At 35.3% G+C, this 25,393-nt stretch overlaps 1 protein-coding gene across 1 annotated transcript in view; it reads right to left on the bottom strand.

Moving 5' to 3' along the window:
* Nucleotides 1-25,393, bottom strand: part of LOC132545532 (uncharacterized) — a 44,421-nt gene that overhangs the window by 4,702 nt on the left and 14,326 nt on the right. The window contains 16 exon segments of the mRNA XM_060209216.1: nt 227-423; nt 614-977; nt 2,021-2,446; nt 3,497-3,644; nt 5,510-5,793; nt 6,039-6,223; nt 6,964-7,126; nt 8,104-8,436; nt 10,119-16,154; nt 16,524-16,749; nt 17,072-17,318; nt 18,626-18,886; nt 19,291-19,548; nt 21,480-21,737; nt 23,491-23,716; nt 24,482-24,737. Of these exon segments, the coding sequence (XP_060065199.1) occupies nt 227-423; nt 614-977; nt 2,021-2,446; nt 3,497-3,644; nt 5,510-5,793; nt 6,039-6,223; nt 6,964-7,126; nt 8,104-8,436; nt 10,119-16,154; nt 16,524-16,749; nt 17,072-17,318; nt 18,626-18,886; nt 19,291-19,548; nt 21,480-21,737; nt 23,491-23,716; nt 24,482-24,737 (9,868 nt within the window).

Raw genomic sequence — 25,393 nt, 5'->3', positions numbered from 1 at the left:
GATTCCAAACAATTAAAATGAAAATTTGACAAAAAAAATGAAACATTTTTGAAAAATTTATAGAATAGACTTTATACCTCATTTCCAGAAAATTAACAGATAGTAAATATTACCTTCTGGATTATCGTTATAAATAACTTGATAATGTAAAACACAACACAGAAAATGTAAAATTTCAAAAGTAAGTTTCGGTAGCTATGGCAATACTTACACCAGTGCTAGATATTTCGACATTCTTTCCTCCAGCCATCACTAACAATGAACGGATTGCAGGCATCCGTCTGTTGCGGTTGAAATTGACTACCACAGTGAAGTTCTTGTCATGAAAATCATGTGCAAGTACATAACTGCACATTCCCGCAAAGTCATATTTCTTGTTGTCATACGTTATGTAATGACGATTTCCAGCAACCACAGCATAAGCTGAAATAGGAAACACAAAATATCACCCCTGTGTTGCTCGGGTTCCAACTATTCTCAATTGACTTATACCTTATATCTTATTCCTTATTAATGGAGATATTAATGATGTCGGTTTGCAACTTCAATCTTGATTATATAACTATTCATGTAATATCTACTGAAACAGCTGCATTTATGTATACATGTTTACCTTTAAATGGTGGTATCCAGTCCCTGGGATTACAGGATGGCACATATTTGTAATAGATATCCCAGAATGACAAGTCACGCAGCTGAACTATATGCTTTTCCCAAGCTCTCTTGAATCCAGCAACATATTTCTTGAAATTGAATTTTGGAATTCTGTCCAGAGCTGTTCTTGGTGACGGTAGGAAAACTTCAAACTCGATGTGTCCATTCTCGGGATCAAAGACAATGATGCGGTTTTTATGCCAGTCAAGGATCTTCAGTTTTCCAATATCTTCAGTGATAAATTCCCGACCATATTCATAAAGGTCTGAGGAAATTTCCCGCATGTTTAATGCCAATGGCCAGTTTTTAGCAACAGATGTGAGCTGTAAAAAGGAAGCAGAGTCCACCTATATTTGGCTATATATTTCATTTCAATACAACCACAAGGTAAACTACAATATTAACACCCAATAAATAACTGCAAGAATCCTGTGCTGTATACTCAGAAAACTACCATTATGTCATGTTATACTCAGAAATCTACCATCGTAATGTCATGTTATACCCAGAAAACTACCATCATTATGTCATGTTATACTCAGAAAACTACCATTATGTCATGTTATACTCAGAAATCTACCATTGTTATGTCATGTTATACCCAGAAAACTACCATTATGTCATGTTATACCCAGAAAACTACCATTATGTCATGTTATACTCAGAAAACTACCATTGTTATGTCATGTTATACTCAGAAATCTACCATTATGTCATGTTATACCCAGAAAACTACCATTATGTCATGTTATACTCAGAAAACTACCATTATGTCATGTTATACCCAGAAAACTTCCATTATGTCATGTTATACCCAGAAAACTACCATTATGTCATGTTATACCCAGAAAACTTCCATTATGTCATGTTATACCCAGAAAACTACCATCATTATGTCATGTTATACTCAGAAAACTACCATTATGTCATGTTATACTCAGAAAACTACCATTATGTCATGTTATACTCAGAAATCTACCATTATGTCATGTTATACCCAGAAAACTACCATTATGTCATGTTATACTCAGAAATCTACCATTGTTATGTCATGTTATACTCAGAAAACTACCATTATGTCATGTTATACTCAGAAAACTACCATTATGTCATGTTATACTTAGAAAACTACCATTATGTCATGTTATACCCAGAAAACTACCATTATGTCATGTTATACCCAGAAAACTACCATTATGTCATGTTATACCCAGAAAACTACCATTATGTCATGTTATACTCAGAAATCTACCATTGTTATGTCATGTTATACCCAGAAAACTACCATCATTATGTCATGTTATACCCAGAAAACTACCATTATGTCATGTTATACCCAGAAAACTACCATAGTTATGTTACTTACCTGGGTATAAAATTCTCCTATCAGGATTTTGAGACTTGATATATCCTCGTCCTGTAGGAGTTCATCAATCTGGTCACTGAAGGCTTTCTGAGTTCTCTGCACCAGATGGTCGTAATGCTTTGCCAGTTTCATGCTGCCAAGAACTGCCTTCATTGTATTGTGTATTTTGGCAAGATATGCCTGATAGTTAATATCTGGTAGGTCAGGTGAATCAGGAATGTATGTCAAAACTTCTTCTAAATGATGTTTTGCTTTCTGCACATTCGGATATTGAACCAAATCATCCAATGTTTGTGATAGCATCAGACTCAACTCATCTGACAAACTGGCCAGATATTCCCTCAACTGTTCAAGAACTTCTGTCACCTTGGCTACCATTACTTCCTTTTCACTGTTTAGAGTGTTTTCAAGTTGTATTCTGTACTCCTGTAACATTGAGTATTTGCAAGGCATTTTAACATAACTACCAAGAGGGCATAAATGTGCAATAGTTATAACGAAAAAAGTTTTATACAGTGAGAGTGATTCTGTGTATGGAAGTCCCATGAAATGAAAAGTTAATTCCATGAAATGAAAATGAATTTTACATATGGAGAATCATAATTGTGGTCAAAGTAGAATTCCTTAGAAAGCATCTCAATCCTGCCAAACTCTCAAATCTTTTCATGATGATGTGGGAAAAAATGTTATAAAAATCACAAAATGCTTAGAAAAAATATCTGAACTAACTGAAAAAACAGCCATTTAAAATGCCATAATCTTAATAGGTTGAACTCAAACAAAAAGTAATCTATCACAAATTAACAAGACTTTAAAGTGAAAATGAGAAACTTTGAGGAATAATCCCTATGCAAGGACATGCATGTATTTCTTAGAATGTAAATATATCAATTGATGCTGGAAAACAAAATTGAAATTGTTACATGTTGATCACTGTATTTCTTAGAATGTAAATATATCAATTGATGCTGGAAAACAAAATTGAAATTGTTAGTTAATTCTGATATATAGACACTTGTGGTCAAAGTGTTTTTGATCTTTTATTGGGAACCAATGTTATACATCCTGTTTGTTTAAGGCTCAACTTGGTTCAACTAACCTCCAACTAGAACATTCCTGTACTCCTGTAACATTGAGTATTTGCAAGGCATTTTAACACAACTACCAAGAGGGCATAATGTGCAATAGCTATAATGAAAAAAGTTTTATACTCAGAACGGTGTCCACCACTTTCTTTTCTCAATACGTTGAACTCAAACAAAAAAGTAATCTATCACAAATTAGCAAGACTTGAAAGTGAAAATGAGAAACTTTGAGGAATAATCCCTATGCAAGGACATGCATGTATTTCTTATAATGTAAATATATCAACAGAAATTGTTAGAGATATATAGACACTGTTGATCCTTTTACTAAATACACAACAAAATACACAACAGTTACTGAACAAAAATACATAATTATGGTTCAACTAACCTCCAAGCTAGCAATCACCTCATTGACATTTTCATTGTATTTTTCCTCGAAGGGGAACGTCTGGATTTTGTTGGTAATTTCTGCCGTTCTCTGCCTCATGGTTCTAACTGACTGACCAAATGCAGAAACAACCTGGCCATACCGGACACTGCACAATAAATAAGAAATATCAACTCCTGAATCAGCAGACATTTAAGAATATGTTTTTATTCTTGACCTTTCTACAAGAGATGAAGGAGATCCAGTTTTGACTTTCAATTCAACCTTATTCAAGCTAGAATGAATTTGTAAATGTCTTTCCTAAATCAGAGACCATGTCATACATCTTAGATAGCAACTTAAAATACATTTCCTTGTGGCCATGATATCAACTCTGTATTACGTTTTGTAAGTTGTTTATGAATAAGTTTGGGTTTGTTTTCTTTTATCTGGGCCCAACCCTGAAGATCTACTGTCCAGGATGACCAAACAATAGGTAATTATGTCTTGAGTGTCTCCGCTTATCTCCGCTTAAATATGTATATAAAGTATGTTCCAGGTTTTGTTCTGACGGCCCAAATACTTTGATAGAAACAGTGGTTAACGCTAAGATAAATGGAAAACTTTGACTAATTAATTAACAAAGTCCAACCAATGCTAAACTGAAGGTGAAAATTTGAGATCTGAAATGTGTGTTGGGCTGATCACAAAAAGATGTTAGTATATTCCCAAGTTTGGTTAGTTATGACAGCTTAATACTCCGTGAGAAAGAAAGCTCAACATCGAAATAAACAGAAAAAAATTTAACATAGCTCCATTTTTAACCAAGAATGATTTTTAAGGTAAAATTCAGAATCTGAAATGTCTGTTTGGATTTAGATTTAAGTGTATTCCATGTTTCGCTATGACAGTTTAGGGTACTTAAAAAATTCAGCTCAATGTAAAGCATGGCACAATTCTAATTCCATGTCAACTACTCTCCCCCCACCAATTTCACTTCTCGTCTTAATTTTACTGTAAAATCCAATAAAATATAATTATGTATTCCTATTACGCTTTTAAAGTGAGTTCTTATTAACTGTCTGTATTTTAATTCCAAATAATTCACCAGTTACGCCATCACGCTTGATTTAGTTTAGATATTCAAAGGAAAAGGATTTATATAAGTTATTTAACTTGTTTCCAATTCCAATTCCTATGTATACTTTGCTATGTATTATTCGCATGTTGTTTTGGAATAAAATAAAGTTTATATTAACTATAGGTATGTCAAACCCTTCATCAAGAATATGTACCAAGATTCTCTTGCTTATACAACCATTAAGTAGGCTTAAGTAGGCTTGGTGATGATAGTACTTGTAATTTACTGAACATGCTGCTGGCACCACATGGAAAACTAACGCCAATGTATCACTTCTCGATTCCATTGTATGCAAGACAAAATTTAATCTCATTGGTTGAAAAATAAAATTAAAGTGAGCAGGGGCTCACACAGAATAGATATAGCACACAATCCCCACACTCCTACCCCCTCCTATCTTTTTTATCTAAATGTACTAAGCATGACTTATAACGTTTAATGTGTTCAATGGCTACCAAAGTGTGACCATGTATTGACCTTGATGTAATGATGCTCTGTGAAAATATGAATTAAATCTGTCCATTGGTTCATGAGACATCTTGTACACTAAAAGACATCAAAGACACACTGATGCACACACAGATGCACAAAGTGATTATCATATACCTTGTATGTAAGTAGGGAGTATAATTATTTATTCTATATCAAGGGTTATATTGAATTAAGCAGAAACAAGGATGATTTGTCTACTTTCATGTGTATATAAGCTTTTTGCACAGGGATGGACTATACCTAGATTTCAAAACTAAACTCTGAATTCTACATGTGACCAATGGAAAGCAAGGCTTGCTTGGTGGATCATATGTGTGATGTTGGTTAACAAAATTAGTCAAATCAACAAATAATGAAAAAAAATAATCATGAAAAACAGTTGACAAAAGTATACAACTCACATGAATTTACGAATGTTGCCTTCCATCTGTTGATTTGCATCACGGAGATAAAAATCGTTATTTCTATACATCTGATTAAGTCTTTGCTTGAACTTCCGCAATTGTGCATGCATTACTTCAATCTCTTCAGCATACTGTTGAGCAACAGGTTCCAGTTCCACTGTGATATCATTGCTGAGGAAGTTGTATCGGTCCTCCAGTTCATTTCCCACCAGTTGGGACATCTCAGCTAGCATTGTGTCCGCTTCACTTCCATACTTCTGAAGGGTGTCAGCAATGTAGCCCTACAAGGAAATCACTTTTAAAAACCAACTTACTACTAGGAGGGTTAACATTCATTTAATTTTTATATCATTTTGTCTTCAAAACAAATATGAAACATTGAAATACAAATTTTAATTATTTGCATGCTGGTAATATTAAAAGACTATCAGAGTGCAAGTTCTATTAGCAAAACACAAATGATCTTATATCTTAAAGATAAAATTCATATCTATACAAATAAATTGAATAAGTCGAATGGTCCTACCATGAGATCTGACAGCATTTCTGGCCTCCACTGCACTTTGGTGTGTAGTAGACGTGAGCTTTTCAGACGAAGCTTGATGAGGGATTCAGGTAGCCTAGGGAAGTCACCAGTACGGTACATTTCAGCAGTGAAGTCTATATTGTCTGTGTATTGGGTCCTCAGGTGTAACACATTATTTGGATGTTCTGAACAAACAAAAGATCACACCAAGTCAAGCACCAGGCTCCGTAGCAAAGTCAGACAGTTAAAGCCATATATCACAACATATCATAAAATCAATTTTTTCAAAGTTTAAACATTCCATCATTAACTTCAATCAACTCTCTAATTGTTAGAGGAATTAATGAAAAAAATATCAAAAGAATTTCATTTTTTAAACAATAAATGTCAATTTGTACTGTAATTATGAATACTGTGAATTAAGATTGACAAAATTATTTATTGCAAATTAACTGTAATTATGAATACTGTGAATTTAGACTGCCAAAATTATTTATTGCAAATTAACTGTAATTATGAATACTGTGAATTAAGATTGCAAATTAACAAAATTATTTATTTAGCAAATTAACAAATTAACTGTAATTATGAATACTGTGAATTTAGATCGCCAAAATTATTTATTGCAAATTAACTGTAATTATGAATACTGTGAATTTAGACTGTCAAAATTATTTATTGCAAATTAACTGTAATTATGAATACTGTGAATTTAGATCATCAAAATTATTTATTGCAAATAAAGTCTTTAATTATATCTTATAGTCTTGGTGTTCTATTAACAAAAGATACCAGGGAGCTGGTCATATCTTCTGGTGCTGATGAAGCTGTGATGATCAAGTTGATACTCCCATGTTGAGAATTGTCTTTTGCTGCAGACTTGCACTATTCCTAACATTATTTAGAACCATTATCTTATTCTTACCTGCATCATATTTTGTTTGCATATTAAGGGCCTTGTTCTGTTGATCAAAGGAGACTTCTACATCTATCAAATTTTCAGCATCATGTGTGCTACGGATAGTAAGTTTCTTTGGCGAATCGCTAACTTGTCCCATCAGTCCCACTGACTTTGATGGACCAATGGCCTGTTGGTATAAGGAAAAAACTTAATAGTACTAAAATATGTACATACTACTTCCTCTCCTATTTGAGTATGGTTTGGCATCATTTGCAATTAAAATGATAACATAGTGAATAACTTTTATTACAAAAATTATTATGTGTTATATATATAGATATGAGGGCTACAAAAAAAATTGGAAACCTTTGCTAATAATTAATGCTATTTTTTGACAGAGATAGAAAAATATCCAAAAAGAAAACTCCTGCATCAACAGGATGTTAACTTGTACATAAACATGTTGAATTCCATGTAGTTCTTGAACAATTCTGTTGTTACGCTCGGGAAACCATGAAATTTGTAAATTTGCCAATCAATCTGTGTTTTTATGGCAAAAAAATGAGAACTCCTCTATTGCAAAAGAAATAACTAGAGTGATAGGATATTAAGTAAACAAAGTTTCAGGTAGTTCTCTTGAATAGTTTTGGAGTCATGCTCTGCACCACTAAAATTTGTAATTTGGGCTATCTGTTTCCATGAGAACAGCTAAAGTACTTAAATAGAGGATTTCTCCATAGCGAATGGCACCACTTGACCCATTTCCATGGTACCAGAAAAAGTTAAAATAGAGACCTTCTCCAACTCAAAAGCCACTGCTAGAGTACTAGCTTGATAAGGGTACAAAGTTTTGAGTAGTTTTAAAAGGATTCAGAGCTCTGGTCCATTTTGATGATCATGCATGTACCAGCGCCACAACAGATGGATGCACAGACAGATCCCAATTTTATATCCTTGAAAATGCATTTTGTGGAGGATGTCAAATTAGATGAATTCTGGTTAATCATCAGTAATGGACAGAGATAAAGCAAATCCATACATGGCCCTCTATTATCAAAGTTGAAGTCATTAAAAGCATGAATCAGTGACAATGGTTAAATGACAAAATTCAATGCGTTGCAGCTTGGAATTACATGTCCCAGCTAGAAATAAAAACAATCTTACCATTACATTCATGTGCTTACGCAGCGTATCAATTTCCCCCATGAGGAAGAGGTTCTTTGTTTGGCTATTTGAAGTGGTGGTTGACACACTAATACCAGTTGATTGTTTTTGGGGACCCGATGCGATGTGACCAATAGCTGATACATCAACATTAGAGTGGGCATGACGTAGACCGAAGCTCAAACTGCAGTTTTCGTTCTCTCCTTGGGACAGGTCATCATAACTTGAAGTCAGCACTATGGTCTTTGAGGGGTCAGAGGAGTATGACAATTCTGTTCTACTGTCATAGTGACCACTCTCTTGTCTGGAAAATTCACTCACCACAGAAAACTCCTGAAAAATGATTTACTACAGATTTAAAAATGACTCCTAGCCTATTAGCTTGAAATGGTCAGTATACTTATAATAACTTCTCCAATGAGTGTTGTCTACTATCAACTTTAATCTTTAACATTGACCAAGGTCATCAACCTTGTGTACCGCTGACAACAAAATTCCAATCAGGTTTAGATCTAAATGTAGAATAATATAATGTGGATTTGAACTAAATCTACAGGGTATTTGTATGCTATAACAAGAGGCTCAATGAGCCTGTATTGCTGACTTGTTCTGCAGCTTACAATGAAGACTTCATTATTTTTTTAAAGTAAATTTCTGGTAATTTGAAAGTCCTTTACCAATGTAAACTAATACACAAATACTTAGTGCCTGTTGGTTATTGAAAAGAAGTTTAAAGTTCTTTACACACAGGGCTCCAAGTTGCGACTAAAATGGTCGCATTTGCGACCAAAAATTTCAAATGGCAACTAAAAATTTCAGTTGGTCGCCATTGGGCGACCTGTACTTCAGGTGTACTTGGAGCCCTGACACATTTGCACATTTAACCCCTGTGACCTTGAAAGTGAACAAAAGTCATTGAACCAAATTGGAAGCCCTCATTTCTGAATGCTGCAGAAACAATACTGGTACTTTGGACCTTTTTGTTACTGAGAAGAAGTTGCTTAAAGATTTCAATACATTTTATCCTTATGACCTTGAATGTAGGTCATGGTCATTTGTTAAACAAACTTGGAAGTCCTTCATTCCAGCATGCTACAAGCCTAACTGCTTAGGGTCACTTGCCTTCAGACAGCAGAGCTAACAAAATTCCGACCAAACATAACAAAAGCTTACCTCACATAACCTCTCCAGAAAGTAATATTTAACCACTGCCACAAGCAACTCTCAAACCAAATATTAGTAGACTAACACACTTTCAACGAGACAACTGATGTCTTTCAAAACTAGCACCAAAAAATTGACATAAGATTTGACACAAAAAGATGAAGCCGAATATGTTTAAGACAAACAAGACTTTCTTCTAAAAATTCATTTATAAAGGTTCATATTAGTAATACATCACACCCAAAGCATCCATTAATTCAAAATTCTGTACCCTAGTACATTTACAAAGGAGTTAGATTTTACATACAAAGTCTAAGTCCAAAACATTAAAAACAAAACAGACTTTTTTCCTGAAAAAAAATTATTCATTCTGACTCCAGGATGTAATAGTTAATAGTAACCTATCTACCAAACATAAGTACACTAGTTTAATAATAGAGGAGTTTACTGATGCCCTCCGACACTTGAACCCAAAACCTTAACATTTAGAAACCAACACTGATGCAGATGCCAGGGTGGTAACATATGGTAAGTTCCCTCCTCTCTTCAAGAGGAAAGCTAAATATGATTAATATATATCCTACCCCTCCTTAGGTGGTGGGCAAGCAGGCAAAGGGGCAAAATAATCTCAATACCTGTTAACAAACACGAAGACAAAATACTATTTCCACAACCATCTAACAACATTCACTCATCAAATATTTCAAAAACCACTCATTATTAATTATTTCAATTCAATTTCAGAAAATCATCCATAATAAAGCTATATGCTGCTTTATTGTGGAATATTCTAGGAAATGAATGGAATTTTAAACAAATCTTTTTTTTCTAAAGAAAGAATTTTAACCTACCTTAACTCCATTAGTTGTAGGGATGTTGAGCCCCAATCTAACAGTTCTCCTTTGGTCTGGTGCAGTTTCTAATCTTAAACCAACTTTTTGGGTCCTATCTTTGTCTGCATCCCAGAAAAACTCGTATTCCCGTACCTTAGTTGGTTGCTTGTCTGCATGTCTGCCTCTCATCTCCAACGACCTCACAGGAGACATGACCTTAACCAGCTGGTTGACTTTTCCCCATTTGATATTATACCCAGCTTTTTGTCCTTTGTTTTCATCCCAACTGACCTCCATATGGTTTGGTAACATCGGGAATTTCTTGGTCCAGCCTCCTCTCACTAAAACTGTACGTGATACATGAACACCCTGCAGGTGGGCCTCCACTGACTCAATAGTGTCTCCAGTTTTCTGTACCGAAGCATTACCCATTATCTGATAGCTACTCTCCGGTAATGTCAAATCCCAACTTCCTGTTGCTTCTACATTAACAGTTGTCGATGGAAGATCTAGAAGGAATTTGTAAGAATATCCGCAAGCATAAACATCACTTGACTCAGAGAAAGAACCATTAATCACACCATTCTTAACATTGTATAATGATTTTCTCTGATAGTAAATCAAATCGTTGTGTTTCATCAAAATATTCTCTATTATATGGTTTCTTGGCCTTGAATTAAGTGAAACATACTGCAATTCTGCATTTCGGATGGATTCAAAAGGAGTTAACAATTTTGCTTTAAACTGAATACTAGAATCTTCATCATTTGTGTTTATCGCCGGAAATTGAATGTTTCCACTCGCTTCAAAATTTATGGTCTTTGCTCGAGACTGAGCGTTAACACGAGTGGCAAACTGCATATCCTGGTGCTGAAACATAAATTCTGCCTGTCTGTTCATGTCCCCGTAACTGAACTTGGTCGAGGCTTCAATGTTGGTAAATGTATTGTAATTAAACATTACTTCACCACGCACAGGTGTAGTCAAACCTGACACAGTAAGAACAGCAATGGTTTGGAAGTCAGTCACACTTCCTCCACGATGTGTTACTTCTAAACTTCCAGATTCTGCACCTTCATATGGAGAAGTAAACTGGATATTAATTGTTTTCTGAGGAGACTCAATGTCAACTGCAGATGTTGCTGCTATGGTATTACTGCCGTAGGTTATGTCCAGGTTGCTTCTGTGGGTTGACCCACTCTTGGTGTTTCCAAATGTTAATAACATATTCCTGTAGCCATCATAAGGAGTTATTGCAATAAGTTTCAAAACTGCACTGTCCACAGAAGGAGCCTGCACCGTTAAAGTGGCATCAAATTTCTTACCATTATAAACATAAACAGCCTTTGTTCTGAAATCTGTGGGTTCTCCATTATGGTTAAGCCTATATGTCTCTGTCAAAACATTTTCTCCTTTCACTGTCAGAGCAGTGTTTCCAGTAAATGTCAACACATTGCCTTTACGAGTGAACTCTGTTGTAGATAGCAGACTATTGTCATCTCCCATGCTTCCTGTTATAGTAGAAGTGAATCCATATCTACGGGAATTGTAATCAATGTTGAAAGTGATGTCTTCTGTATGTGGATTGGTTACAACACCTGTTACAACAACATCATCTCCTTTCGTTTTCTTATCGAACTTTCCAGTATAAGAATGTGTCCCATATGCAATTTCTCCAGAAATAGAGTCAACTCTGCGACTAGCTGTCCTAGTGAAGGAAACTTTCAAATCTTTCACTTGCTCCAATGTACATGTGGTATTCAACAATCCTGTTGTGGTAATACTGTCATGAGAAAGTCCAAATGTTGCAGCAAAGTTAACATCATCACATTCAATTCGCCCACCAGCTTTCAAATTTTCCAAGCCACCAGTTTTGTAGAAAACAACTTTCATTGATTTTCTCTCCAGGAAGTTGTTAGTTGTGCTGAATGATCCTCTTGTTTCAGTGTCTCCATGGTTGAAAAGCAAGTCCGACTGCAGACTGTGTGGACCATACACTGCCATAACTTGAGTTTGTAAATCCATTAAACCTCCAGTTCTTGAAAAGGACAACATTACTGGTACAAATCCTTCCCATTCAAATTTTCCTGTAGTGCTTAATTCAGAATGTGAGTATTCCAATTTGGATCCAATCCTGTCATCTCCAATAACAAAACTCAACTCAGACTTAAGGCCATCAGCAAGTGTACCTTGATTTGTTAGTATGAATGTAATATCCTTGATTCCTGGAGCATTGCTAGTTATTGAAAATTTGCTGGTCAAAGATTTAGCATTCAAAGAAAGTAAAGCTTCAAACTCGATGGTTTCCTGATCGTACATCCAGAGACCATGTGTTCTGAAGTCATAGGGAATGGAACCTTCCTTGGACAAAGTCATCCTCATGGGTTTTACATCAGGGAAGCTACTTTCTAAGTTGAATCTGAAGTTGACATTTTCCTGTGCATGAGAAAAGCCTGACCGTAATTCCACCTCCTTCTGTTCATATTCAACTTTTCCATTAACTGTTATGTCATTAAGCTGACCTTCTCTACTTACAGTCACTGTTGCTAACTGAATATTGTCGCCAACTGGGATGGGAATAATCCATTTACATGTTGTTTCTTCTTGGTTGTGAGCTAACTCGACTGTACTTTCATATGTTTTTTGGCCAATTCTCACCGTTCCCTTATTTTGGAAATTGAACCATGAACCTCTCCTTGAAAAGGAAACAGAGAAATCCTCATCTTCAGCGGTTACAAACAAACCAAGAAGACCTTGATTTACCAGCCTACCTGTTGTCATTTGATCATTGTGGGAAAATCCCAGCAAGGATTCAACCTTATCTTCTCCATACCTAACAGAGTTTTCAACAGTGAAGTCAGTGAGATCACCTCCTCGGCTGAATGTTACAGTTACATCTTCAACATTGTCTAAATTTGTTCTGCCAGACATGGTACCGGAAGTGGTCCTATCATTGTGCTCAAAGTTGACATCAACTTCTACTTTGTCTGAATTTCTGAATGCCTCTCCGTGAACCATGAATTTATTAGGATTGCCATCTTTGCTGAAGGCGAATCTGAGCTCTTCTGCATGAGGTATGGGTGACCTGAAAATAAACGACCCTATGGTAACAGTAGAATCATGACGAAGAGTTGTGTCCCCTTCTATTACATATTCATTGAAGATCACATCTCCATGGGTGGTAAGTGTTGCACCCTCCAAATCATGATTCAAGGAAATTTGTGCAATCTGCAGTGCTGGGAATGGACTCTTGATTGCAACCTTTCCCATGATGGCATCCACCACATTTAAACCAGCTTCTATAACAATCTTCTTGCCATTAGTACCATAAACAGCTTCAGTCTTGAACTTCTGCCATTCCGTACCATCATGAACAAATCCTACCTCAACATCTTCTGTTCCTCTGTATGGAGTATTCAAGGTCAACTTTCCAAAAATATTAGGATTGTCACCAAATTCCAAGTTTGAAACTATCTGTTGATTCCCATTGTACCTAATTGTAGACCTTTGGTTGAAATTATGAAAGTTTCCTGTTTGTGTGTATTGGATATTTATAGGCCTGGTGTATGGACAAACAAACTTGATTGTTCCATCTATGACATCATCATGAACTGTGTAGTCAGACACTAGATTCATCCTCTGAGGTCGCATCTTCTTTTGATCCATAAACTCTAATGCCAACTTACTGGTCCTGGAGGTACCCATCATATTACTGGAAACTTGAGCATTTGCATAGCTGAAAGCATTACTTCTGAAATTGAAGTCTCCGTTAAGTTGTATCTTGTTCATCAGCCAGTTGACAGAAAGCTCATGCCTTTGTACCCATGGAAAAGCTTCAAGATTTCCAACTGCAGCAAAGTCCATTGGATGTCCGCTAAACTGTACTCCGGCATCTAATCTTAATTTGTTTGCAATTGGTTCAGTCAAAGTAAACCTACCCATCTTGACAAGTTCATCCATACGGTATCTAAACTCTGATGTTAATTTTATCCGAGGTGAAAATTCAACATCAGTAGCAGCTACCCACTCTAAGCCTTCCAATTTATGAGAGGCTGTGATTACAACATTTCTGGCATATTTGAAAGGACAGGTTAAAGTCAAAGTGCCATCAAATTTCTTCATATCAGGAATTAAATTCATGTTTCCAGCCATGTTTATTCTCTGTTCTGGGGCCCATTCAATTTCTAACTGTCCCGTGTATGGCATTACAGCATGTCTGGTATTTAAAGTGGTGGTAAAATCATGTGACATGTACATGCTTGTCGCCTGCATGTCATAATCAACACTGCCAAGTTGGCGACCATAGTTTGCTTCCACAGTTATGATGTTCTCTCCATCAGCATGAATGTGACCACTTGTGTTAATCTTCCCAGGACGATCAGCGTGTTCAAACCTAGCTCTTATACGACTGATTTTTGTTGAAGGTATTTCAGCATCAAAACGCCCTGTAATCCTCATGGTAGGGGAGTACTGTATATCTCCATACAATGATGTGGCAAACCTTTGGCCATTGTTCCAGGAAATGGTAGCACTACTGTCAATATTCCGATCTGTGTTTTCATGGGACCAGACCAAATGCAGACTATCTTTAGGAGATGTAATGTTGAAAGTTCCAGAGTTTTGGACCTGACTGCCACTTATTGTAAAATCGTGAATCATGTGATAATGATAGATTTCCTTGTTCCTGTTGTAGACAGCCTTGGAGTCAAATTGCCTAAAGTCATCTAAATGGGTGATATTAAGTGTAACTAGTTCCCATGTAGGAATGTTTGAAACAAATCCAATATCACGCCTGAAGGATCTTGTTTTCCTCCTCAATGAGTAGTCAGATGCTGTTTCCAAGTATGCCCTGCTTCCAGATCCCCACTCCAATGTACTCTCTGCTGTGTGGTGGGTGTAGTCATTGGACAGTAAGTGAGAAATGGTCATAGTTGCCTCGCCAATTCTTGGATGAGTCGTTCCAAGGATAAATTTGAGGTTAACAGAGTTGATGGTGACTGGCTTCTTTGCAGTGACAGATAATGACAGAGTTTTATCTCTTGCATATTTAAAAGCAATTGAAGATGAAACCTGTCTCTTGTTGGTGTTGTAAGTGACAGTGGTCTTCATCTCTTCAAACTTCTCAAATGGAGTTGAAAATCCAGCCATAGCTTTGACATCTGTGCGATATTTACGAACACTGTTCTCAAATTCAAATTCTGCTCCAATCTTTTTAGTTGGAGCCCATGCAAATTCTATAGCAGTGTTGTATTTAGTGGTACTCAAATGGCGAATGAATGCAGAATACAGATGATTTGGTACCTGAACAAGAACGCCAGTCTCAAAGTTCTTAGCTCCTTCATTTCTGTAAGTGCCTTCAACCTTGACTCTACTATCAGCATGGTTATCTGCATCCCATTGAACATCTCCCAGAACCATGTATTTGTTTTGTTTCATACCAGCTCCCAACTCCACAACAATATGCCTGCTTGGGTACTGGACATCGCTGGCTACACGTCGGTATCCAGGTTTGTTCTCACCACTCAAAGACAAGGCATAACTGTTTGACCCAAATGCAAAAGCTAGACTAGCCAGTGGGCTTCCACTGTCTACATTGAGTGCCCCCTGACTTGTGAAGGATGTTCCGTCATACCACTGGACAGCTGTGTTTAGTCTGTGAGATGTGTCAGAGGGGTTGGTGTAAATAGCAGTCACCTCAGTTCGCTTTCCATCATACAGTTCCAATGTAGATGTCACTTCATATGAATTCTCCCTGTCACTTTGTGCTTTGTAAATTGTGGAGACAGTTGTTATCTTTTTCCTTTCATGCTGAACACTGATTGTTCCCTCATATTCCTGAGCTCTAATTTCAGATACTCTGGCATTGATTCCTATTGGTCGACCATCAACATTCATTGCTATCTCCCCTGCGTAGCTTGGCATACCTTTCTGGCTGTTGTCATTGTAGCTTATTGCTGCATCAAACAGCTGTTTAGTGTTATGTGTTATGGCAATACTGGAGTTAACTTCCTGTTGGTTGTGGAAATGGTTACCATCTAAAGTGACAATTAGAGCCTGCAACAGAGAAAAAATAAGAGTTTTGTTAAATAGCTGTCAATATACTGCAACTCTTCAGCAGTGCAAAAAAGGACTTTTGGTGGGTTTTTTTCAGGAGTGTACTGGGTACATATTTAGTCCAATGTGTATCAATGAGTGGTTTATAAACAACTATGTAAATTAAATGAATTTTACAATTTCCATATTTGATATTTAAATCATGGTTTCAAAGCTGTCCACTATTCTAAAAATTATTTTAGTCCTTAAACCAATAAAATGCCATGCCAGAAAATAGGTTTTCATGCAGGTAAACATGTGTTAGATAAATCGGCTTCAAATGTTCCAGCTAATCATATTGTTAGACATAGACTTTAAAATTCCATTTACCTGCCAAGGATATCGACAGCTGAAGGAGTAAGCCACTGCTATATTTGGACTCTTGACCTTATAGCTTGTTTGTGCATTAAAGGACACTCTTCTCTTATTGTCTTTGTTGAGGTAATTTCTGCCATGGTCAAACACAAGGACAGCTTCCGCAAGTTTTCCAGGTCGGTACGATCCTTTCACGTTCATCTTGTTGTTGTAAACACCAAATCTACTTGATTTGAAATTTCTAGAAAAAAAGTACCACAAAGACATAATGACACTGATAGTCAAATCAAGATGAACCATTCAAATGAAAATACTGTTTTGCCTGAATTCAGAATTCTGTTTTAGAAATAAACCTGCTGACTACGTGTCAAAATAATGTCTTCTCAAAAACATTTTATAGCAGTAGAAGGAATGAAATGTATGCAGTGTATCTAAAATGTACTACCAATCATTCCTACAATGACTGCTATACTTGTTATCTAAAGCTCATCCTAGAAATATAAATATGGTATATATATATAATATTCAAACTCAGAATAAACCATGAAAAATTCAACACTTACGTAGCTAACTCGTATGACTGTACTGCCTTTAACGAGCGAACTATTTTTCCATTGAAGTCCAACTGGTCCTTTGCTCCTTGTATAAGTTTCAGTAGATTATAGGAAAATTTGATGTTCATGAAAACAGCATTTTGGCGCTTGTCAACATCAAATTTAACCCGGACATCACTTTTCTTTGGACCAGTGTAGCGTACTGTTACTCTGTAAAACGTTCGTAATTGTTTCTTCGTCATTTTTGTAACCAAGCCTACAAAAAGATAAAATGAAAGTTAAGATTAAGAGTAATACCCATAACCTACACTTGAGTCCATACTAATGTTAAAGTTATGATACCAGTACAAAACAATTTATCAGTGTTCAAAAGATTCCATACTTATGTAAAAGTATTATCAGTGTCCACTATATTCCATATTTATTTAAAAGTTTTTTATCAGTGTCAATTAAATTCCATATTTATGTAAGTATTTCTGATCATATTATAAATAGATTTACCAGTGTCAATTAGATTCCATATCTATGTAAGTATAAATAGATTTACCAGTGTCAATTAAATTCCATATCTATGTAAGTATAAATACATTTACCAGTGTCAATTAGATTCCATATCTATGTAAGTATAAATAGATTTACCAGTGTCAATTAGATTCCATATCTATGTAAGTATAAATAGATTTACCAGTGTCAATTAAATTCCATATCTATGTAAGTATTTCTGATCATATTATAAATAGATTTACCAGTGTCAATTAAATTCCATATCTATGTAAGTATTTCTGATCATATTATAAATAGATTATCAGTGTCAATTAGATTCCATATCTATGTAAGTATTTCTGATCATATCATAAATAGATTTATAGATTAGATTTCATATCTATGTAAGTATTTCTGATTATTATAAATAGATTTATCAGTGTCATTTAGATTCCATATCTATGTAAGTATTTCTGATCATATTATAAATAGATTTATCAGTGTCAATTAGATTCCATATCTATGTAAGTATAAATAGATTTATCAGTGTCAATTAGATTCCATATTTATGTAAAAGTTTTTTATCGGTGTCAATTAGATTTCATATCTATGTAAGTATTTCTGATCATATTATAAATAGATTTATCAGTGTCAGTTAGATTCCATATCTATGTAAGTATTTCTGATCATATCATAAATAGATTTATCAGTGTCAATTAGATTCCATATTTATGTAAGTATTTCTGGTCATATCATTACAAATTGATTTATCAATGCCCACTGAGTTTTTTCTCCATTACATCTGCCTAAAACAACAGCTACTGCAAGTCAATATATTCTTCCACAGCTACTGAATTCCATGATAATTTAAGTTTACACAATAGGTTGTATTATACAACACTACAATTACTGATTATTAACACCATCTTTATGTGCTGTGATTATCTTTCAGTTATCTACTTTGACCAGACAATTTGTGAAACCAAACCACAGGTGATAGAAAGTTAGTTTACACTAAGTCGCTCTAATGTTTAATCAAGCATATAAAAATTAGCGATGGAAAAGAAAATCTCATATTACCTTTGATTTTGATGGGAACCTTAAGAACTTTATCAACAACAAGATCAAATTTAGCTGATGCATCAACTTTGTGGACAAGGCGGGACTTGATCTGTGCCAGGAACTTGGTTGGGGTTTTCAATATAACATGTCCCAGGTACTGTGTTGATTTAGATTTCATTTGTTTGATCATAATCTTCGCCTCTCCCTCGTAGTTCTTGTTCTTTTCATAGCTGAATTTTACCTTCACACCCTTTTCAGCAGATGTGAATTTTACAATTGCTGAAAAATATTAAAATTTGCAAACAATTCATCACAAATGCAAACTGAATACACAGGATATCTTCCAACATATATTTTCTCGCCAAAAATATTTGCAGTTTTGTATGTAAATGTTTTAACAGTTTTTCATCTTTGTTTCAGCGATTACAAAAATTGTGAGAATGTCTCACTGAATATCTTATGATCAGTCACACCAGAATTTCATTAAGTCTGCAATACAGTTTTACATACTACAGCCAGGGACGTATAATACAGTATTGTATTATACGTCCCTGCTACAGCTAACCTCATCAAGGAAGAGATATCCTGATTTCGACTTATTTAGAACTAGCAGCCACAAGAGGACAGGATAAGTGGTATCATAGGTTAACAAAGAATATGCATTAAAGTGAATTTGTTCTTACAGTGGAATGTCATTGGATCCTCTGTGAAACCATTCACGGTAATGTCTGCCTTCATCATCTTCTTTTTACGATATTCCAGGACTCCTGTGCTGTTGTACTCTTGGTGACCTGGTATTGTGGCCGAAATCACTGGACTCAGCTTAACTATGTTTCCAGATGTTGTGAAGGGTACATCTACAAGTGCTGCAAATGTGATGGTATCTCCAATCAGGACATTCCATTCCACCTTCTTACGTCTTCCAGTACTGACGAGGACACCTGAAAAGGCAAGTTTTACTTGAAATAGAGTGCAATGTCAAATGAAAGATTCCAGTAGTTTTGTTGGTTCAAGCATGTACATTACTGTATTGACTAAATTACTGAATATAACATCATGTAATGAACACTTTCTTATCAGACAGCACTCTAAATAAAACTAGAAAATGTCTGTAAGACATGAATGCCCCCGCCCCCCATGTGAAATAATAGTGAAAGGTCCGAATGAAGTTGTTAGGTGGTATATACTGATTTGGGACGGGACGGGACGGGACGGACGGACATGGGAAACGCTATATGCCCCCGGCCATAAATGGCAGGGGCATAAAAATTAATAATAACACTGTACAATAGTATCATGATAGAGGAAAACATCTGATGTTAGACAGTGATAAAGCAAGGAAGTGAAATCAGAATGTATTAAGGAAGGAAATAGAAAGATCCTTCAGCCATACCTTATGAAATCCAATACATATAATACATTTTTACCAATAAAATGTTACATTGATAAAAACTTAATTCATCACTTTCAGTAATGATATAACTTTCATAGTTTTGACAAACCACAGCAGTGATTGCATTGAAATTTGTTGATTTCTTGTTCTGACACATATGAAGCAAAGGTTGAAGAAGTTGGTTTTCCTTCAAATAATTCTTGTGGACATTTCTGGTTTTTCTCAAATTTGGTTAATAAAAACTGTTTTGTATGCAACTCTTACAAGATAACAGCATAAAATGGCAGAATACAACGTAAAATTTGTTTTTCATTTGAAAAAGTTATAAAAAGAAAATCTGATGGTTTCCATTTAATGTCATAGATATTTCACTCATCTGACAAAATATGTGCATATTTTTCACTCATGCTTTGCACTTGTTGAAAATATAGATATTCTGTCATACTCCTGAAATATACATATTGAAAAGGAAACTGCTAAAAACATATACTAAGCGTATCTGACATTTAAGAAATACAAACATACACTCAGTGTATCTGACATTTATGAAATATGAAGAAACACTCAGTGTATCTGACATTTAAGAAATACAAACACACACTCAGTGTATGACATTTAAGAAATACAAACACACTCAGTGTATCTGACATTTAAGAAATACAAACATACACTCAGCGTATCTGACATTTAAGAAATACAAACACACACTCAGTGTATCTTACATTTAAGAAATACAAACATATACTCAGTGTATCTGACATTTAAAAAATACAAACAAACACTCAGTGTATCTGACATTTAAGAAATACAAACACACACTCAGTGTATCTGACATTTAAAAAATACAAACACACACAGTGTATCTGACATTTAAGAAATACAAACACACACTCAGTGTATCTTACATTTAAGAAATACAAACATATACTCAGTGTATCTGACATTTAAGAAATACAAACAAACACTCAGTGTATCTGACATTTAAGAAATACAAACACACACTCAGTGTATCTGACATTTAAGAAATACAAACACACACTCAGTGTATCTGACATTTAAGAAATACAAACACACACTCAGTGTATCTGACATTTAAGAAATACAAACACACACTCAGTGTATCTGACATTTAAAAAATACAAACACACACTCAGTGTATCTGACATTTAAGAAATACAAACACACACTCAGTGTATGACATTTAAGAAATACAAACACACTCAGTGTATCTGACATTTAAGAAATACAAACACACACTCAGTGTATCTGACATTTAAGAAATACAAACAAACACTCAGTGTATCTGACATTTAAGAAATACAAACACACTCAGTGTATCTGACATTTAAAAAATACAAACACACTCAGTGTATCTGACATTTAAGAAATACGAACACACACTCAGTGTATCTGACATTTAAGAAATACAAACATACACTCAGCGTATCTGACATTTAAGAATAAGTATATCAGAATTACCATTCATATGGATGGGTTCTTCATGAGTTCCAGTTAACATCAAATCTGCAGTCAAGGATGTCTGCTTCACATAGTCCACTCTTCCTGTTAAGCTGAAACCATCTTTGCCTGGTATTGTAATCTGGATACGTGGTATGTAGTTGACTTCTTTCCTCTTCTCTTGTCGCTTCAGTTCAAAGACAGCACCATATGTTCTAATGGAATCCATTACCAGATTACCTTCAATCTTCTTCAAGGATTCAGTGTACACCAGGTTACCTTTTTGAAAAGGTATTTATAACAGATAATTAAACAAAATGAAGGAAATGAATAGAAATCAAATGTTGACAGAATGAAAGCCAAGGGCAACACTACCGTAAAAACCCACGTAATGTCCGCATATGTGTAATGTCCGCACCCCTTTTTTGACACAAAAATCTGGGGGAAAAACCCACCTTCCATGTAATGTCCGCGGGTAAAAAATGCAAATTGAAGCTGCCGATTTCATTTCACGTACGCTAATGTCGTAATGGCCGAGAGCATGTCGCATTGTGTATAACTTACAGGTACCATTCAAGAATTCACTTAATTGTTTATAACAACAGTTATTCTCCATAATGGTACAGTAAGCTTACCAGTATGACAAGTCCTCATTTCGATAATTGGTGTTTTGATAAGGGTTAGCCCAGCAGTGTTATAAACAGCTTGGGTCGTCTCCTCACCTCGAGTGTGAGTGAGTGACAGTGTGTGATTAGCCAATTAACGATAACTATACAGTAACATGACCCGCCCATGACCCACGGCGCCACTGACCCTACTGACACACCATCAGACGACGAGAACGCCATTTATTACAACGACCAGACAGAGGAAGACAACTTCAACGCCGAGGAGTTCTTCCACAGTGACGACGACGACTTCTGGGGTTTCGAGAAACGCTATTAAACCGGCTTGCTATGTATTAAGACTTTCTGATAAACGATCCATAATCAATAAAACGTCTGATTATTTATTTTATGTAATATTCTTGTACATGTTATTTATTGTTATTTTGTAAATAAAATGTAGAATGAAAATGTTGTGTTATTTTGTATATGCTCATGGGTATGCTTTTTCAATGGGGAAAGGGGAATAACTCTAACTTTATTCATGTGACAAAGTCAAACAAAATGGCTTCCTATTACGAAGGACGACACAATACGAACCTGTAACGAGAAATTGGAAGGAATTAACCATGGAAACTATAATAAATAATCATAAATAATCATGTTTGGTTGAGGAAACATCATAGAAAAAACCATAGAACGATAATATCAGATATGCTTGGCTTTTAAGAACACAATTCAAGGAGATATGATATGAATTGTCGGAAGGAAAAAAGTGTCATTTCCTCTATATCTCTGTAATGTCCGCACCCCCTTTTTTGGATTGATTTTCGGTGAAAAAAAGTGCGGACATTACATGGGTTTTTACGGTATATGTTCCCATCTACTTTATGGTGAAGGCAAAACAATACCGAGTGCGCACTATACGCGAATATTTACGGTAACTTATTGCAACAATATTTAATTGATGCAAATTCAGAAATAGATTCTTAAAATATTGAAAATCTTGCATTTTCATGGAGAAACAGGGAAGTTGTTTTCGTTGACTTTTTCTGAATTCATTACCCATGACTTCAAATGTTCATGAAATGATAAACATGATAAACAGATGGTACAAGCTAACAAGGATTTTAGTATTAGTGGATTTCATGGGTAGGATTCATTCACAAAGCCAATTTTCAACGCATATACATTTTTCCTAAAACACTTAAATTTAACAGTAAGAAAATATATGATTTACAGCACACTTTAATATTTAGATATTAACTGCAGTATCATTTAAAGTTCCCTTAATCATGGGTAGGAAAGACTGAAAATAGCATGAGCATGGACATTTCTCATTTTAGAAGCTCTTGACAACACCAATTCTGATCTAAATTCTACATGATTTTAACAAAGTATGTCAATGTACACTTATAAAAACAAACCTCTGAAGACTCCTGTTCCATGAGGAACATCAGAGCGTCGGAAGTATTGAATTGATGAAGGTTTGGTGTAATAATTACCTGTAAATCTAGCTTTCTTCCATGGTGACAACAGGTTAAGTTCCATGGTTCTATCAACGTGTCTAATGTCAACATTAAAACTAACAGCTCGGTCCCTGACAGACCCTGGTGTATCGTAAGAGATCAGAAACAATGTCTGCTCATCAGTCTGTAAGAACAAATATTTGCTTAATGTCTTTCGTTTTAAATTTTGAAAAACAAGAGAATAAGTAGAACCGATGGATACTCCCTAAGTAAACACTAGTTCCAAAAGGGCTAATTCTGACAAAATTTAAGTGTGAAAAATTAATGAAGGGCAATAATTCCTTAATTATTGCAAATAGAGTTATGGTTCTTGTACACTGCAATTTTCCTTATCGAGATCTATTTACCCTACCTATGAAGTTTCATGTTGACACCTCTAAAAGTTTTTGTGATATGCTCTGGACAAAATTATGATGGACTAACAAACGGACAGATAGACAGGCATAGCACGAACTATATGCTCTCCTTTTAGGGAGAATAAAGGTTTTTAAACTGAACTTGAAGTCAAGAGTTATGGAAAAATTTTGAACCAAAATATTGACTTAATGTGCCATACAATTATCCAGACTTTGAGGTCACTATCTGTCAAGATGAAAATCAAGCTTACCAGAAAAAGATATCTAAGCATTATTTATTAAAGTTTACCTGAAGGGATAACCAAGTTACACACAAAACTTTATGGCACTTAAAGTAACATACAGAACGATTTACAAATACCAAAATGATGACTGTTAATAGTTTAATTAAGATGATTTTCAAACTGTACAAAAATACATAAATTTCACCAAATATCTTTTTACAATTACACAATTCTTCACCCAACACTAACATAGAAAAACTCTTTACATACAGCATTCATATTTAAGGTAAGTTCAGTGTTGGCACATACCGATGTTCTCCTCAGCTGAAACTGATATCCGTTGGGCAGGTCCTCATTTATGGTCTCAACATTAACAGAGACTGGTCCGGTGAAGGGAAACGATGGAGCATTGTCAGAGACGTTTGGGAAGCTAGCCCTGACACAGGTGTTGAGGCCAGTTATGCGGGCTAACGTGTTTCCTGTACAGAAGGAGGTTTTAACAACATTGCTGTCTAACATGTTCTGTGCCTTTACCTGATCTCCCTGCACCATGAAGAATGAAGACCTAAAATTGTAAAAGGAATTGTTGCAACTACTTCACCATCTCAAATGTACAAATTTAACTTTATCCCCAATAGCTAGAGACAAAGAATCATAATCACTCTTAGGTTATGAGAAAAAAATAGCTACACAAGTTAAGGTAAACATTTTCAGTTTGCAAAAAAGAAAAAAAAAAAACTAACTGTAGACCAATAGCCATAAGCTGGGAAAAATGTCAAGATAATGTCAATGAAAATACATCAACCATAATCATAAAGATTCTGAATTATGAGAAAAAGGCTATAACAAATTAGACTTATATTACAAAGACTTTTGTTTACTGCCGCGGGAACAGCCAGGGTTATTTTTAGGTGTGGTCTCTTTGTAGTAGCTGGTGTCCATCTCATTGAACAACATACAGGAGGCCTCTCGCATGCCTTTCAGAGCAAGTAAAGTGTCTTGCCCAAGAACACAATCATATCAGTAAAAGTCTGTTTCTCAGCTTTCTGAGAAAGATCAACTGTCATATGAAGGGAGTAAGTAGCAAACCACACACCTCAGATGTTCACTTGAGATTACAATAGGCCAACACCCTAACTGACCAATCTGTCTCAGATCCTCTAGACTTCTAGGAATGGACAATGTTTTTTCTGTAGAAAATGACAGTAACTATTGGTTAAT

This window comes from Ylistrum balloti, unplaced genomic scaffold (genome assembly GCF_031769215.1).
Source record: "Ylistrum balloti isolate Yb309-2 unplaced genomic scaffold, AGI_CSIRO_Ybal_v1 Utg369850, whole genome shotgun sequence".
Taxonomy (NCBI): Eukaryota; Metazoa; Mollusca; class Bivalvia; order Pectinida; family Pectinidae; genus Ylistrum; species Ylistrum balloti.
The sequence above is the reverse complement of the archived record's forward strand: the minus strand, read 5'-3'. Positions and strand labels throughout refer to the sequence as shown.